The 14621-nt window shown below is 49.1% G+C and overlaps 1 protein-coding gene across 1 annotated transcript in view; it reads left to right on the top strand.

Moving 5' to 3' along the window:
* LOC8036850 (fatty acid synthase) overlaps window positions 1–14621 on the top strand; it is a 161213-nt gene that overhangs the window by 71922 nt on the left and 74670 nt on the right. Inside the window, exons 11-12 of the mRNA XM_029993281.4 lie at window positions 2915–3148; window positions 8316–8546. Of these exons, the coding sequence (XP_029849141.2) occupies window positions 2915–3148; window positions 8316–8546 (465 nt within the window). The remainder of the gene's footprint in view (window positions 1–2914; window positions 3149–8315; window positions 8547–14621) is intronic.

Below are 14621 nucleotides of genomic sequence, written 5' to 3'. Positions count from 1 at the left end.
ATAAATCACGGGTTGTCAATTGCTTCCTTCGTGAAATAGCAGACGCTCACAATTAAAGCTCGCGTTTGATTTCGTTGCCCGCGGGACGCGATTTCTATCAGAAAATCAACTTTTTTTCTCGTTCGGTTCTGCGACACATCATAGCTGACGAACCCTCGTCGTCTGCTCCCGCCCCTCGCCGGCCCCACCGGAGCGAGGCATGACGGGATTCTCGGTGCAGCGAGCGCATGCACGCGTGGGGTGTCAGCGCTGAAACGAACTCGGAGAGTGCAACCACTCGTGGAGTGCCGGGCGAAACGAACCCGTTCCACGCGGCGAGTGGGCACGCGTGGGCACGAGTGCCGTGAAACGAACTCGCTATAAGCCACCTCCCATTGGGGCCACTCTTCTGCGGCGAGCTCTGAACCGCGCACGGAGCGGTTGGCTCTGCGGCGCTGTACGTCGCGCCGCTGAAGCCAGAAACTGGTTTCGGTCGGCAGCCGGCCGCGCCGACCGTCGCGGCGCAGGCCTCCGCGACGCCAATGTGGTCGTGCCACGACGACGGCGACGGCGACGCCGCTCAAGCCGGAAACGGGCGCCTTCGAGCTGCGCTCTAGAAAGTAAATGTGCATGAATCGGCAGTGTGTCGGTGCTATAGACCTTTGTCCGGAAGTGCTCTTTTTAGCCTCGACCGCAAGGAGCAAAAGCGAACAATAATCTCGAACCCAGATGTGACAAGTTAGTGGCGCCCCCCTCCAGTCCGCCCGTCTGCGGCCGCCTGGCTCGGCGGGCAACATTGTTCACCTCACCAATAAACACCGTTGAGCACACGCTGCTCCGGTCAGTCATCGTCCACCCTCAACCAGGCTGCGTGTCGTCTCTTCTCGGCGGGTGCTTCGGCCCCCTTCGTCCACGTTCTAGAAAGATCGTGACACCAGACGCTCACGGGGAGGGGGGGCTGCGTCGGCCTGCGCCGCCGGTTCCCGTTGAGGGCTTCTTCGCTGGTGTGCCGACTGCCGTTTCGCCGGCATCGGTCCTGTTTACCGCGGTATGTGAGTATAGTGCCCGTAATGTGAGAGCCGTGTGTCCATACGCCACTTTGCCGCTGTTGGTTTTCATCTAGCCGAGCCAGAAAACATCTCGCGACGAGTTGACCGCGCCGCGAGTGACGAAGAAGAAGCAAACATGGCGACGGTTTGTGCGATTGCTTTGGTGGCTCCGGTGTTGAGTGTCTTCAACGTCCTCGTGAGAAGGTTCCCCTGCCCTTCGAAGTTATTGCAAGCACCACGAAAGATGTGGAATCATCGTCTCAACTACAAATAAGCAGGCCTTCACGAGCAACAACGGTGCCGAGCAGGCGCTCGGCACAGTTGTGTCAGGCTCACGCAGCCAGCGGCACACTTGTGTTGGTTGTGTCGTCAGATGTTCAACAACGCTGAGGTATTTTCATTTATCATTTGGAATGGCTTCAAGAGTGGGAAATTAATCTATTTCGCGGATTGTTAACGCCGAGGCGAGTGCCCTCCGTTGCAGTGCCGTCGTCGCGCAAAGTGCTGAGAAAACCGGGTGGCGATGGCGGCGGTGCTCTTTGATCTTGCGCCGTCGGGTTCATGAAGTCCGGAGTAAACGTACGTACGTGTGTCTGCTGGATCGGTGTTTTGGACTTCCTCAAAACTCTTTCTCACGCGCATTTTCCTTGTGAAGCTTAGTAGCTCATTACACCTCACCGTCGACTGCGCTCATTTGACTACGACGGACGAGCCTGCGTGATCTGAATTTCACTGCCTAAGATCCTTGGTGTGCTGTAACGAGGGCTAATAAAATATCACCGCGAACTTCTGAACAAACGAGTCGAAGTTTCGTCTGCTATCATAACTGATCGCCTGTCACAATATTAATCAGTAGCGTTCCTAGACTCCGCCCCCCACAGGCACCGTGCTTCGTTGTCGGATAGTAAGTGTATCCTGGTACCTCGTAGAATTCCAGCTCCCACTTCAAGTAAGTACCATCCTTTACAACTGGCAATTAATAGTTTCGAACCCAGACGCTCGCAGTGTGTGTTTGTGTGTGTGTGTGTGGGGGGGGGGGGGGGGGACGCGTGCTAACATACTCGGAGCCCTCGTTTACGCCGCTTCGCAGCGGCAGACAAGGCGCCGCATTACAAAAGAGGGCTAATCCGAGCTGTCTATGTAACGACCCATTCGCTAGTCATTCGATGAAACGTCGTCGTCTCGTTTTCATTCGCTAAAACGGCGTTCGATCAAGTGAACGCCTCCCACTTATTTCGGCTCGGCAGAGCCGCGCTGCCGCAGAAAGGCAAGCAGATCGCGAAAATCGGTCTCAAACGTGCCACGAATGTAATGTCGTATACAAGAAGCCAACAATCAGGCATTTGAAAGCTACAAGAAAGCGGTAGCGAAATATTTACTACGCAATGAACCCGGATTGAAACGCGGATGTCAAGGGTCAGCAGACACCGAGAACATCTAAGACAAGAAAGGTTTTCCCTTATTTTCCTTGATCGAGATGGGTTCTCGAATGTTCACGACATCTTGCCTGTTGAAGAACGGGCCGCAGAGGCTTCTGGTGAAGACATCGTTCACGATGTGTCGGTGCATTCGGACAGCCTGCCGCATCCAGCTCCCCAAAGCAACGCCGCCAACGCAGCCCCCCCTCCTGCCTGCCAGTTCTTTCCGCGTGGTGGCGCGAGCGTAGATAAACGTGGCGGCGCCCTGGAATTGGCGCGGACACTGGTCTATAGGGTAGACGGTGCAACCGAGTTTGTTGCGAAACAAGAAAAAAAGGGGCGAACCGTCTCGCATCTTTCCGACCTTGCGCCGTTCCGCCACCCGGGGCGCCCGCTTGCACCGCCACAAGCGTGCCGATCGTCGCCTCGACCAGGCCTCGACGTTGACGGTGCCGCTCCCCCTCTTAGGTAGTCCCCGAGGCCCGCCCCCGTACGAAACGCTGGATCAGCTCTTCGGTGCCGCAGAGCCGCTGGGGGGAGCCGCTGGCCCGGAAGTGCTCGGCGGCCTACCACGTGAACAACCTGGTCTCGCCAGTCCTTTTCAAGGAGGCCCTGGAGCACGTGCCGAAAGACGCCATCGTGGTCGAGATTGCGCCACATTGCCTGCTGCAGGCGATCCTGCGACGGGCCCTAGGACCGGAGGTGGGTTCCTTTCTTTAATCTACGAGATGTATGCCCGACTATCTTTGTACCCAAGTATTGTATTCGCTCGATATCGAATACCCCAGACTTGGGAACAAAAGAATGAACAAAAAACCTGCGTGAGTGGTGTCCACTTTTTTTCCCTGAGATGTCTCAGGTGTTTAAGATGTCGAAAGTTCACCGGCTTGCCTTCACATTCCTTCTTATTTCTAGCAATGTGTTTACATTGATACAATCGTGAATACATTCACATTGACAAAGATGTGAATACATCGATGTGAATCTGTCAATTCACAATCATGGAAACGTTTTCGCACAGGAGCATCCAGAAAAGAAACAACATTAAAGGCTAGTCCACTCGACTGCGACTGCTTACGACCGAGTGCTCTTAAAGGGGTACGGAAACGAAATTTTAGCGCCGATCTTTCTGCATAAATATGGGCTAGGGACAGGCACCACCTCGGAAATATAAATATCGCGCTGTAAAACACAGAAAAACTTATTTTAAATCTAATTAAACGATTTCAAATGCACATCTGGTGGATGGTGGGAAAGTTCTCGTGACATCACTTGTCGCATAGGAGCAGCGCCGTTCTGCGGCAATCCGGCGTGCCGGCAGAATTAGGCTAGGCCTGAACGCGTTTCCAAAGTTTTGGCGGAGAAAGCCAAAGCGTAGTTGGCCACAGTGAGCTCGTTCTCGTTGCGGCTCTTTGCACGACACGACCCGAGCATGCTTCCGGCACGGCCGGTATTAGTTGCTGCGAGTTGCGAGCTGCGAGCCGACGTTAAAAACTATATGTTTGAACTACGAGAGTGTCAGCAAGAGCCACGCAAATCTCTGTTCACACTCGGAGCGGACACACGCGTTTGATCGAAGTGCTGGATTCGCTTTGTTAGACCGCGTTTCGGTGAGCGCTTCTGGACCGGTCTTTTACGATTGCAACTCGATACTGACATAACACTCGGCAAAGAAAAGTTGGACCGACATCGCGTAGCTCCCACGAACTGTTATAGCTCGACAGTGACGTAGCGTCGTATCAGAATAAAAATGGCGTACTAATAACAAAGTGTACATACCGTGTTGCGAAGGTATTCCGTATGGCGTTTATTTGAGCTCTATATCACACAAAACAAGGAGATAGAATCAATGAGAGTCCCTTTTCGACGACAGCATTCGTCACCGCTGTCTCGGAAAACAAGGAGATCGAGATGACAAGGGGAAAAGATTGACCTCTGAAATTTAGTTCAGGGATCAAACTATTCATCCGGGAAGGGTCCACAAGGGTCACGCGGGCACATTCCATTCAGCAGGCCAGCCGGTCATGGGCAGACGGTTTTGGCCAAGGACCGCCGGAGCAACGGTGCGCCGAGTCGCTGTTGCTGCTAGGCCTACTATATTCTGCCGAGCTCGCTTGGTCGGTAGAATCGTGGCCGTTGTAGCTCTTCTCGGGTATTCGTGGATCCTGAGTTCTTGAACGTCGTGGTCTGTTTAAAGCAGGGTGTCGAACCGGAACCGAACCGAACCGAAAACCGGAACCGAACCGGTATTTTTTCTGGAACTGAACCCGAACCCGAACCGTTATATTGTTATCGCGATGAACCCGAACCGGATATGAACCGGGAAAAAAATAACGGTTACCGGCTCATGTCAAAACTGTTCGGCCACGCGCTGTTGACAATAAATGTGCTATCAATGCCTTTTGTTTTTTTAATGCCGTCAACTGACACACACCCTCGCTTACATATTTTTTTCTCCACTCAGTCTTAGGAATATAAACGCTGCATCCATGAATCTTGACAAACGCTGCATCCATGAATCTTGACATAGGAACCAGTATTGCGCTGGTCGCGGCTTGCACGGAAGAAAAAGAATTGGAAGGCTGTGAAAAAAAAAAAAAATCGCGTCACGGGATTTTATTTTTTTACAATCTCGTAAATCCTAAATGCTGCTGTGTGCTCATTTCATAACACGTTTCTAGAACGCGCGAGTTCTTGAAGCTTGCTTCCATCGGAATGAGAAAAGAAAAGGCTGTGGAGTTTGATAATAATGCACCCGGTTTCGTATAGGCACTTAGAAGCTAACATATTTGTGAGACAGCGAACTCTTCTATTTTAATATTTATCCTATTACGTCCTTCTGGCGTTGCGTTCGGTGAAGTGTTTTTCATGTTCCGTATCTTGTTTAATGAAAACTTTTTTAAGGTTCTAATTTGAGTTACCGAAAGCTAGTTCAAATAAAGAAAACAGTATTTTCTCCCCACTGTTCCTTCAATTGCTTACACGCCGAGGTGGCGGGATAGTTAGCGAGTTCTACTTGTAAGTGGGTTTGTGAGGAGGTCGCGGATTTCACAGCTACTGCGTCGGACCCAATTAGATGAAGTCCGAATGCGTAAATGTCGGTGAGGTAACCTTTAAGTGCATATAAAGAAACCATTCCTGGTAGAAATCCCTGAGCCTTACACTACGATGTATCCTGTTTCGTATGTGCTGATTTCGGATGTTTTATTTGTAATTTATTTTGATGTTGCAATTTGTCATTTATAATTTCCGAACCGGTTCGCGAACCGGTTCAGCGCCCCGAACCGGTTCGCGAACCGGTTCGCGGATCGAATTAATCGAACCGGAACTGAACCGGAACAAAATAAATTTACCTGAACCGTAACCGAACCCGTATTTTTTTCGGTTCGACACACTGGTTTAAAGTACTCCTTTCTTCTTTTTTTTTCTTGCTGCTTGGAGTCGGGACGCACGAGAAGAGCACGTAGAAAAATAAATGTCCGTTGGTCGTCGCTACCAAGTGACTGAGCGACGCTGTCGGCCATGTTGATTTGATCGTAAAAAGTTCGTAAGACAGCTGCGGAGCTGCCGTAGGATTCTGTCGTAACCTGCGCAAAAGTTACGACAATTTCGTTTCGAGAATACGGGTTTTCTCTCACATTTGTCGTACGCACTTTTTTCGTCGTAAGTTCGCTTTGAGAATCCGGCCTCAGAGCTGGTTTTGTCAGTGGTGCCGTGGTTGCCGACTTGCCGTGGTTTAGCGTGCGTGCAGCCCTTGCACATCTCAAACGGCCACGTTGTCACAGGTCGTAAATCGTCGACGCGCCACCAAGTGACAACGCTCGTAACCACAACATCCACGCCGTAGCCTTTCCCGTCTGGCACAAGTGACGTCACGAATGCGCCCAATATCCCAAGACGCATCGCGCTCTCCAATGGTTGATTTTTGAGCGCGCGCCCAATCGGGCATCTCAGGGTGAAAAATATAGCCATCCGTTCAAAATACAAACGCGCGATTATGACTTACGGATATTATGGATCATATTAAACCTATTTCTGACCATAATAGGTGTATTTCAAGTTTCGCTTCAGTATCCTTTTAAGACAAGAGAACACACTGGTACCATCGATGAGGTGACCCTGAAGTTGCATTTTACCAGGGGCAAGCTTCCGCAGTAGTTTCGTCATCAAATGTACATATTATTCGAGATAGGGTCATTTATAACATTGTCAAAAGTTTTTCAAGTCAACAACAGCAAACAAATATGTAAACCTAGAAATGTTGAGTGTTTTACTGCTGCCCTGTAGATGGTGCCAGGGTAATGTCTTGTCTAAAGCCTCTCTATCCTAGAAAAAGTGGCGCCATTCTTTGAACAAGCTGCCGCGCACACTATTGGCCAGTCGTCACGTGACATCCTGCTTCCGGTTTTGGACTTCCGGTAGCCATTACTTTCCCAAGCTGTCGCTGCCACAGCTAACGGGCTGCCGCGCCCCTGGAAAAGTCGGCCGAAGAGGCTTTCAGTGTTCCCTCTGGAACAGAAAATGAACCCCCGAGGAAGATCTTGCTTCACCCAATCGGTCGAAAAGATTTCAACCCAAACGGAACTGCAATGTAGGCGCTCTGTAAAAAAATCACCACAATGCAAAATGGCAACTTTTTAGACCGAGTTATGCACTCCATTCCACCGTAAGCGCGAGCGATGCAATAGCGATCACAACACTGCCGACTTGGCGTGCACGGACGCCCGTGCCGTGGAAGAAGCGTCGTTCAAAACGGCCTGCTCCTGCTCGTGCTTGGAGCATCGGCGTCGCTTCTACTTACGGATGCGTGCGGAGGTGCGGAGTAGGTTCGCTCGTCAAGTGTGGCTTATGTGCTCACATACCAGATGTATCTATATCTCGATTCAACATAAGTGCGAAAGAAGCCAGTGCAAAAAGCACGAGTATGCTTTCTTTGCACGCACTAAAAATCGTTAGAGAATCATCTGAAATCGTGGAGAATATAATAGACCGACTCACCAAGCGTTCGGCGCATGCGTGACGCCGCCATAACTTTAGTTCACAGGAAACAAACGGCAGTGCACAAGAGGGCTCGGGCTGTCTCGTGCTCTACACGCGCAGAGCTCCAGCGAGTTTCTCGCACGTGCAGAAAGACTGAAGTTCCCCCGACGCATTGTGGCAGCGGTGGTGTAGTCAAGCTGGCTGCATGGTAAGATCGGTCTATTGCAATTTTTGGCAGTTTTATATGATGAATAAAAGCAATTTGCGATTCTTGTGAAGCCGAAGAGGCGGACAGATACCCACGAGACAAAGACAGATAATGAAACTCGGTAGGAACAAATGGGACGATTATCCAAAGCACTTTCGGAATCCACGGTTGGACGAACAAATAGAGAGCGGCTTCAGGGCGGTCGGATGCGAATGCAGGCTCTAAATGAGGTTATTGCCACACTCATATGGCGAGAAAAGTACACACGACCGGCATCGCGCCGCTCCATCTGACCGAGACATCGAAACGCCTAAGAACCTCCAGAAGGAACCTCCCTCGCAAGCCGAAAGTTAGAAGTGGGGTAAGCAGGTTTTTTTTTTTTTTTTTTTTTTTTGAGGAGGAGGGAAGAGGATGCGCTACTTTTCCTAGATACAGGGACTTTAATCTTGTCGCCAGAGATTCCAAGAGGACGTACTTCACTCGGTCCTAGGCAGTCGCAAGTGTGCGAACCAGGCTTTACGCGGTGCACGTCCCGCGCTTTTCTCTCGCAGGGTACGATTGCGCTTGTTTCGTCCGAGCCAGAAAGCACCGGTGGTTGTATTCCCAGAATAAAGACGTAACAACGTCGGCGCATGATTGCGGCAGCGGAATGGTCACCCAGCCTGCACGTGTGCTCCGCAGGCGATTTGCCTGGGGCTGATGAAGCGGGACGTGCCGGACGTGCCGGCCTACTTCCTCACCTCGCTGGGCAAGCTGCACGCCCACGGGGTGCCCCTGCAGCTAGAGCCCCTGTTCCCCCGGGTGCCGTGGCCTGTGCCCAGGGGTACGCCCAGCGTGGCCCACCTGGTCAGCTGGGACCACTCGCAGTCCTGGTCGGTGGTCACCTACAAGGACTTCTTCAGCTCGCCACAGGTGAGCGTGACTGCAACGCCCGCCGGGGCCGGAGAGAAAAGGCCGGTCTACTCACTTGCGTCGGGTTGCGACCAAGCGCGTTGTGCAGCCTTGTGCTCCCTGATGTTTTCGAATCGTTTTATTTCTGTGAAAATTAAATGAGTCGCTGATTCGCTTGACTGTATAGGGTGTCTAGTTAATCTGGAAAACCTTGAATTGTCGGGGAATTTTGAAGCTTCCGGAAAAGTCTGTGATTTGTCAGGAAAATTATTCGGAAATTGGTTAATTCGGGAAAAATAACCAATGAAGCCGGCGCAGCGACACTCAAAAAAGCGGGATGGTGTGGCTTTCGGTAGCATGGATGACCTTGGCGCCTTGCAGCAGTTGACCGAGGTAACACTGTGCATCTTCAGCCACCAGCCGACTCGCTGGAACAAGGAGGAACAGTTCTGAACATCCGCCGAAACCCCCTCTTCTGCGCACTCGTAATGATCGGGGCGTTTTATCGAAATACTCGGCAAAAACCCGGTAAAGTCATGTAATTCGAGAGAATCAGTTTCGTAGACACCCTGCCGTAATCATCTGAAACGGTGGTGCGGAGAGTACAGAGAGGGAGAGAGAGAGAGAGAGAGAGGCGTAGAGAGGAATAAAGAGAATGCTCGCTGCACGAGTGAATGCACGAGAGAATGCTCGCTGCCTACACGAAGGCAAGCGGCGAGTTGAAAATGCGTTTCCGGTGGTCGGGCGGCTTTGTGGGGCGAGGGCGTGTCCAACCTGCGTAGCTCATGGGCCGCTAGCTCGGAGGAATTGAATTTAGGTGTGCGGATTTGTATGTGGAGAGCTTGGGGCAGATGATGCGAGGGCACACCGTCGGCAAGGCCGGTCACGTCTGGCTGTCCACACCTGCGGCAAGGCGGTTTGTTGTGGCGAAAAAACAGACTGGCGCCTTTTATGAGGTAGACCTGGAACTGCATTTACTATAGTGAAAGTTTTGTAATATTTCAGGGATCTAATATATGTATCACTGTCTATGAGAAGGGGTCATTTGTAACAGTTCCAAATGTTTGTAAAGCCCACAGTGAAATATTGATGTGCATAAACAAAATAGAAACCTTGCGCAATGGTGAGTATGCCAAGACTACTCGATGGAATGCATCAAAGATAATATTGTAAGTGTGCAGACGAGCTGGTGAATGCTAACCATGTTGACTATACCTGAGACCGGGGCAGAAATGAACATATAAGTCAAAGAAACAGAAAAGGACAGGACGACGTCTCAAACTCAGCTACCAGGTTTATTTAGACCGCCTCCTTATATAGCCCACAATCAGCCACCACCAGCACAAAGGGGCAACATCTAACCAGTTCGACCGCCAAACCCTCCAATCAGCCACCACCAACACCAAGGGGCGACTTCTAAACAGTCCAAACGCCGAACCCTCCAATACACAAAGTAGTATTATGGACGGCCTTCATACCGCTTCACAAAGATAACTCTACAATCTCCCCCCAAATTTAACAAAAGGATCAGTACCTATCTAATTTAACAAATAATAATAATAATAATGATGATAATGATAATAATATTAATGATAATGACGATGACGATGATGATGATGCTTTATTTTTTTAATGCCCCAGAACAACCAGCCGGTCAGAATATGGTGGCACATAAATCAAGATCAAAACACAGTTCAGGTTAATAATCACATTCGACGAGAATATTATGCAGATTAAGAGAAAAAAAGATGCAACTCAAGCTCCCTTTTACAAACAGACAAATCTGAAAATACGTCAACATGAGGAGACAGGTGATTCAGACAGTTCTGCATTCTTATTAATGGTGACGATTTTGCTTTAATAGATGGCTAAAATATGCGTGAACATCTAGAAACACGAGCCAACACATGAAATTGTAATGATGATGACAAATTAGTATCTACAGGTCCATGAACCACTCTATGTAAACATAAAAGATCACGTGCAGTTCTTTTTTTTTTTTTGGCAAGTCGCGTAAAGAAAGTTCTTTAAGGATGTATTCATAGTTCAAAACATCTCTGAAGATATGTCATACACAATGCGAATAAATCGTCTTTTTCGATTCTTGCTGCATCAGTTACCGTCAGCGAATTTCATACGGCACTGCAAAACTCGTGCCTAACACGAACCAAACCAAACAATCGAATGATACACAGCGGAGTAAAAAAGTCACGCGTCAGGCGTGATATGATCCCTAACCTTCTAGAAGCAGAGGTGACGATTCGGGCTACGTGGTATCAAAAAGAAAGGTAGCTGTCAAAATAAACACCTAGGTCACGGATTTTCTGAACACGGTCAATTGAAGTATTGCCAAGTAGATGCGGATAGGAAATGATTTCACGTTTTCTACACATCGTCAGAATTTTATTATTTTATCTGAATTGACCACTAATAAGTTGTCAGAACACCACCCTGATATGCGGGCAACGTCATCTTGTAAAAAAAAACAATATTTCGTCGACTGAATTCCTAAATAAAGCTTGATATCGTCAGCAAATAAGAGCAACTGAGCATTCCTTACACAAGATTCAATATCACTAATAAATACAAGAAAAAGAAGCGGCCCCAGGTTTGACCCTTTAGGTACACCTGCAGTGAGATACAAAAACGTCTGATATGCTATTCAAGACACGTACGTTACTCGGGCGATCATTCAGATAACTACTGAACCACAATAAAAGTAATGGTGACACACCATATAAACAAAGATTATGCAGAAGCAATTTGTGGATTGCCTTATCAAAGGCCTTCGATAAATCAAAATAAACAATATCGACTTGCCCTCGCGCAACAACAAACGGCACAGTGTAACTGAGTAGAGAAAAAAAAGGTTTGTCTCTACCGAACGATCTCTAACAAATCCACAAATCCAATCTAATAAAGGTTCACACACAAACAAATAAAACGAACAGTGCCCTCTACACACACAAAAAAAGAAAATTATGTTAGCGATGCAGGAATGACACACACCGGCTTAGAACAGGACGAAGGTGGAACGGGGCAAAGGTGTGATCGGGATGTGTACACACGTCCCGATCACAAAAAATTTAATATATATATATATATATATATATATATATATATATATATATTGTTACGAAGAAGACGACGATGACCGTCTTTATCGGGCCGCTGGCGGTGGGGCTCGCTCCAGCGCGAGCTGGAGCGGGCAGTTCGATTAAAAGATCGAGGCTGAAACGGACCGCTCTTGTCCTTGCTCTTGATTTCCATCGTAACATCGTGGTGGAGGTGCGGGTCTTTCCTCTTCGCCTCTCCGCACGCTAATCACCACGCTTCTCCGAAGCCACCAACGGCCCCCTACGCTGGCCATGTCACAAGGTGAAGCGGCAGGCACTCCGGCGCTCCGCCCTGGCTCAGTGCCCTACCGCCAACGGGACCCTCCGACGTTCGCCGGCTTCGGCACCGACGACGTTGACGACTGGCTGCGAAGCTTCGAACGAGTAAGCACCCACAACGCATGGGACGACACCCTGAAGCTCGCAAACGTGGTATTTTATCTACGAGACACAGCTAAAGTGTGGTTCGATAACCATGAAGACAAAATCTCCTCATGGGATGCCTTCAAAGCGAACCTGTCGGATGTTTTCGGATGTCCCGTCAGCCGCAAAGAAGATGCTACACATTGACTTGCTACAAGAGCCCAGACTGCAGGCGAGTCGATTACCTCTTACACCGAAGACATCCTCGCACTGTGCAAACGCGTTAACGCAGCCATGCCCGAGTCAGAAAAGGTCTAAACAAAATAACAAAACGAGACGTTTACCCTCTTCCTCGAATCGACGATGCTCTTGATCGTTTACATGATGCCAACTATTTCTCCTCAATAGACATGCGTACCGGATACTGGCAGATCACTGTAGATGAAAAAGACAAAGAAAAAACAGCTTTCGTAACTCCCGATGGTCTTTACCAGTTCCGAGTAATGCCCTTTGGCCTGTGCAATGCGCCCGCCACGTTTGAGCGGATGATGGACACTTTACTTCGCGGCATACGCTGGACAGCTTGTCTATGTTATCTTGACGATGTTGTAGTTTTCGCATCTACCTTTGAACAACATCTCTCCCGCCTTACTTTGGTCTTGAGATGCTTTCGTAAAGCAGGTCTACAACTCAATGTAAAGAAATGCGCCTTCGGTAATACGGAAATCCAAATCCTTGGCCATGTAGTCAGCCGTCAGGGAATATCCCCCGATCCAGAAAAGCTCCTGGCTGTCACAAATTTTCCTCGCCCTGCACATTTAAAAGCTTTGCGCTCTTTCCTTGGCCTGTGCTCTTATTTTCGACGTTTCATTCGCGGCTTTGCTGATTTATCCGAACCGTTGCAGCGCCTCCTCAAAAAGAATGTCCCTTTCGTGTGGTCCCAAGACCAAGAGCAGGCGTTTCTTTCCCTCAAAGCGGCACTAACAACACAGCCTGTCCTGGCTCACTTTGACCCGTCTCGTGAGGTTGAAATTCACACCGATGCTAGCGGCTACGGAGTTGGTGCCATCCTCATTCAAATCTGTGACTCAAAGGAACATGTTGTCGCGTACGCCAGCCGGTCGCTATCAAAATCTGAAATGAATTATGGAATTACAGAGAAAGAATGTCTCGCCGTGATTTGGGCAATACAAAAGTTTCGGCCTTACGTATTCGGGCGACCATTTAAAGTTATCACTGACCACCACGCCTTGTGCTGGCTATCGAATCTAAAAGACCCTTCCGGAAGACTCGGACGCTGGGCGCTAAAGCTTCAGGAGTACGACGTTTCTATATTTTATAAATCTGGCAAAAAACACGAAGCCCCAGATTGTCTGTCGAGAAATCCTGTTTCTACGGCACATGCGACACATCATAATCCACCAATCGCGGCAATCTCCTTGACGTCCACATTAGATTTTGCTTCTGAACAGCGAAGAGATTCGCACTTACAACAGGTCTTCAAATGCCTAAAAAAGGCTCATCTTACACGCCAAGAACAGCGTTTGAGCAGTCTTTATACACTGAAAGAAGGCATACTTTATCGTCGTAACTATAACCCCGAGGGGCCTGAATTACTCTTTGTTGTTCCGAAACACCTCCGGACGAATATTTTGCGCGTTCTACATGATGACCCTACAGCTGGACATATGGGATTTTTTAAAACATACATGCGCGTTCGAAACACATTTTACTGGAAAGGAATGTACCGCGACATTTTTAAGTATGTCACATCCTGCCTACAATGTCAGCAACGTAAAAAACCAACCCAAGCACCAGCTGGACTCCTGCAACCTCTTACACCACCGCGTTATCAATTCGAACGAGTCGGAATTGATCTCCTGGGACCACTTCCCGCCACTCAAGCTGGTCACCGCTGGATTATTGTCGCAATGGACCATTTATCTCGTTATGCAGAGACTTCCGCTCTCCGCACCGCAGACGCTGAGGACGTTGCTGCTTTTCTTTTAAAACAAGTAATTCTCCGCCACGGCCCTCCCAGGCACCTTATCAGTGACCGTGGAACAGTCTTCCTCTCCCGCGTCATTCAGGAGCTTCTACATCTGTGCCAAACTGTACACAAACCAACGACAGCGTATCATCCCCAAACGAATGGCATGGTTGAACGTTTTAATAGAACAATCGTTGATATGTTGTCTATGTATCTACAGTCAGACCAACAACAATGGGATTCTGTGCTTCCTTTTGTGACCTACGCGTATAACACTGCAATCCAAGATACACAAGGCTATTCTCCATTTTTCCTTCTGCACAATCGTTTTCCAACGACTTTTCTCGACAACCTTCTGCCATATAGTGCTACCGAACAAAAACTCCAACCAACAGTTGCACAACTTGTCTGCCGCGCCGAAGAAGCTCGTCAAATAGCACGATTACGCACAGCCTCTTCTCAACAACGCCAACGTCAACGCTATGACCAGAGCCATCGCCCGGTTTCCTATGCTATTGGAGATCTCGTCTGGGTTTGGACACCAACTCGGCACCAAGGCAAGTGTACCAAGCTTCTTCACCGGTACACCGGGCCCTTCCGCGTCACTCGACGGTTATCAGACCTCAC

The sequence above is a fragment of the Ixodes scapularis genome, unplaced genomic scaffold (genome assembly GCF_016920785.2).
Source record: "Ixodes scapularis isolate PalLabHiFi unplaced genomic scaffold, ASM1692078v2 PGA_scaffold6__148_contigs__length_123643588, whole genome shotgun sequence".
In the NCBI taxonomy this organism is placed as follows: domain Eukaryota; kingdom Metazoa; phylum Arthropoda; class Arachnida; order Ixodida; family Ixodidae; genus Ixodes; species Ixodes scapularis.
This window is presented reverse-complemented; position numbering and strand designations above follow the sequence as displayed.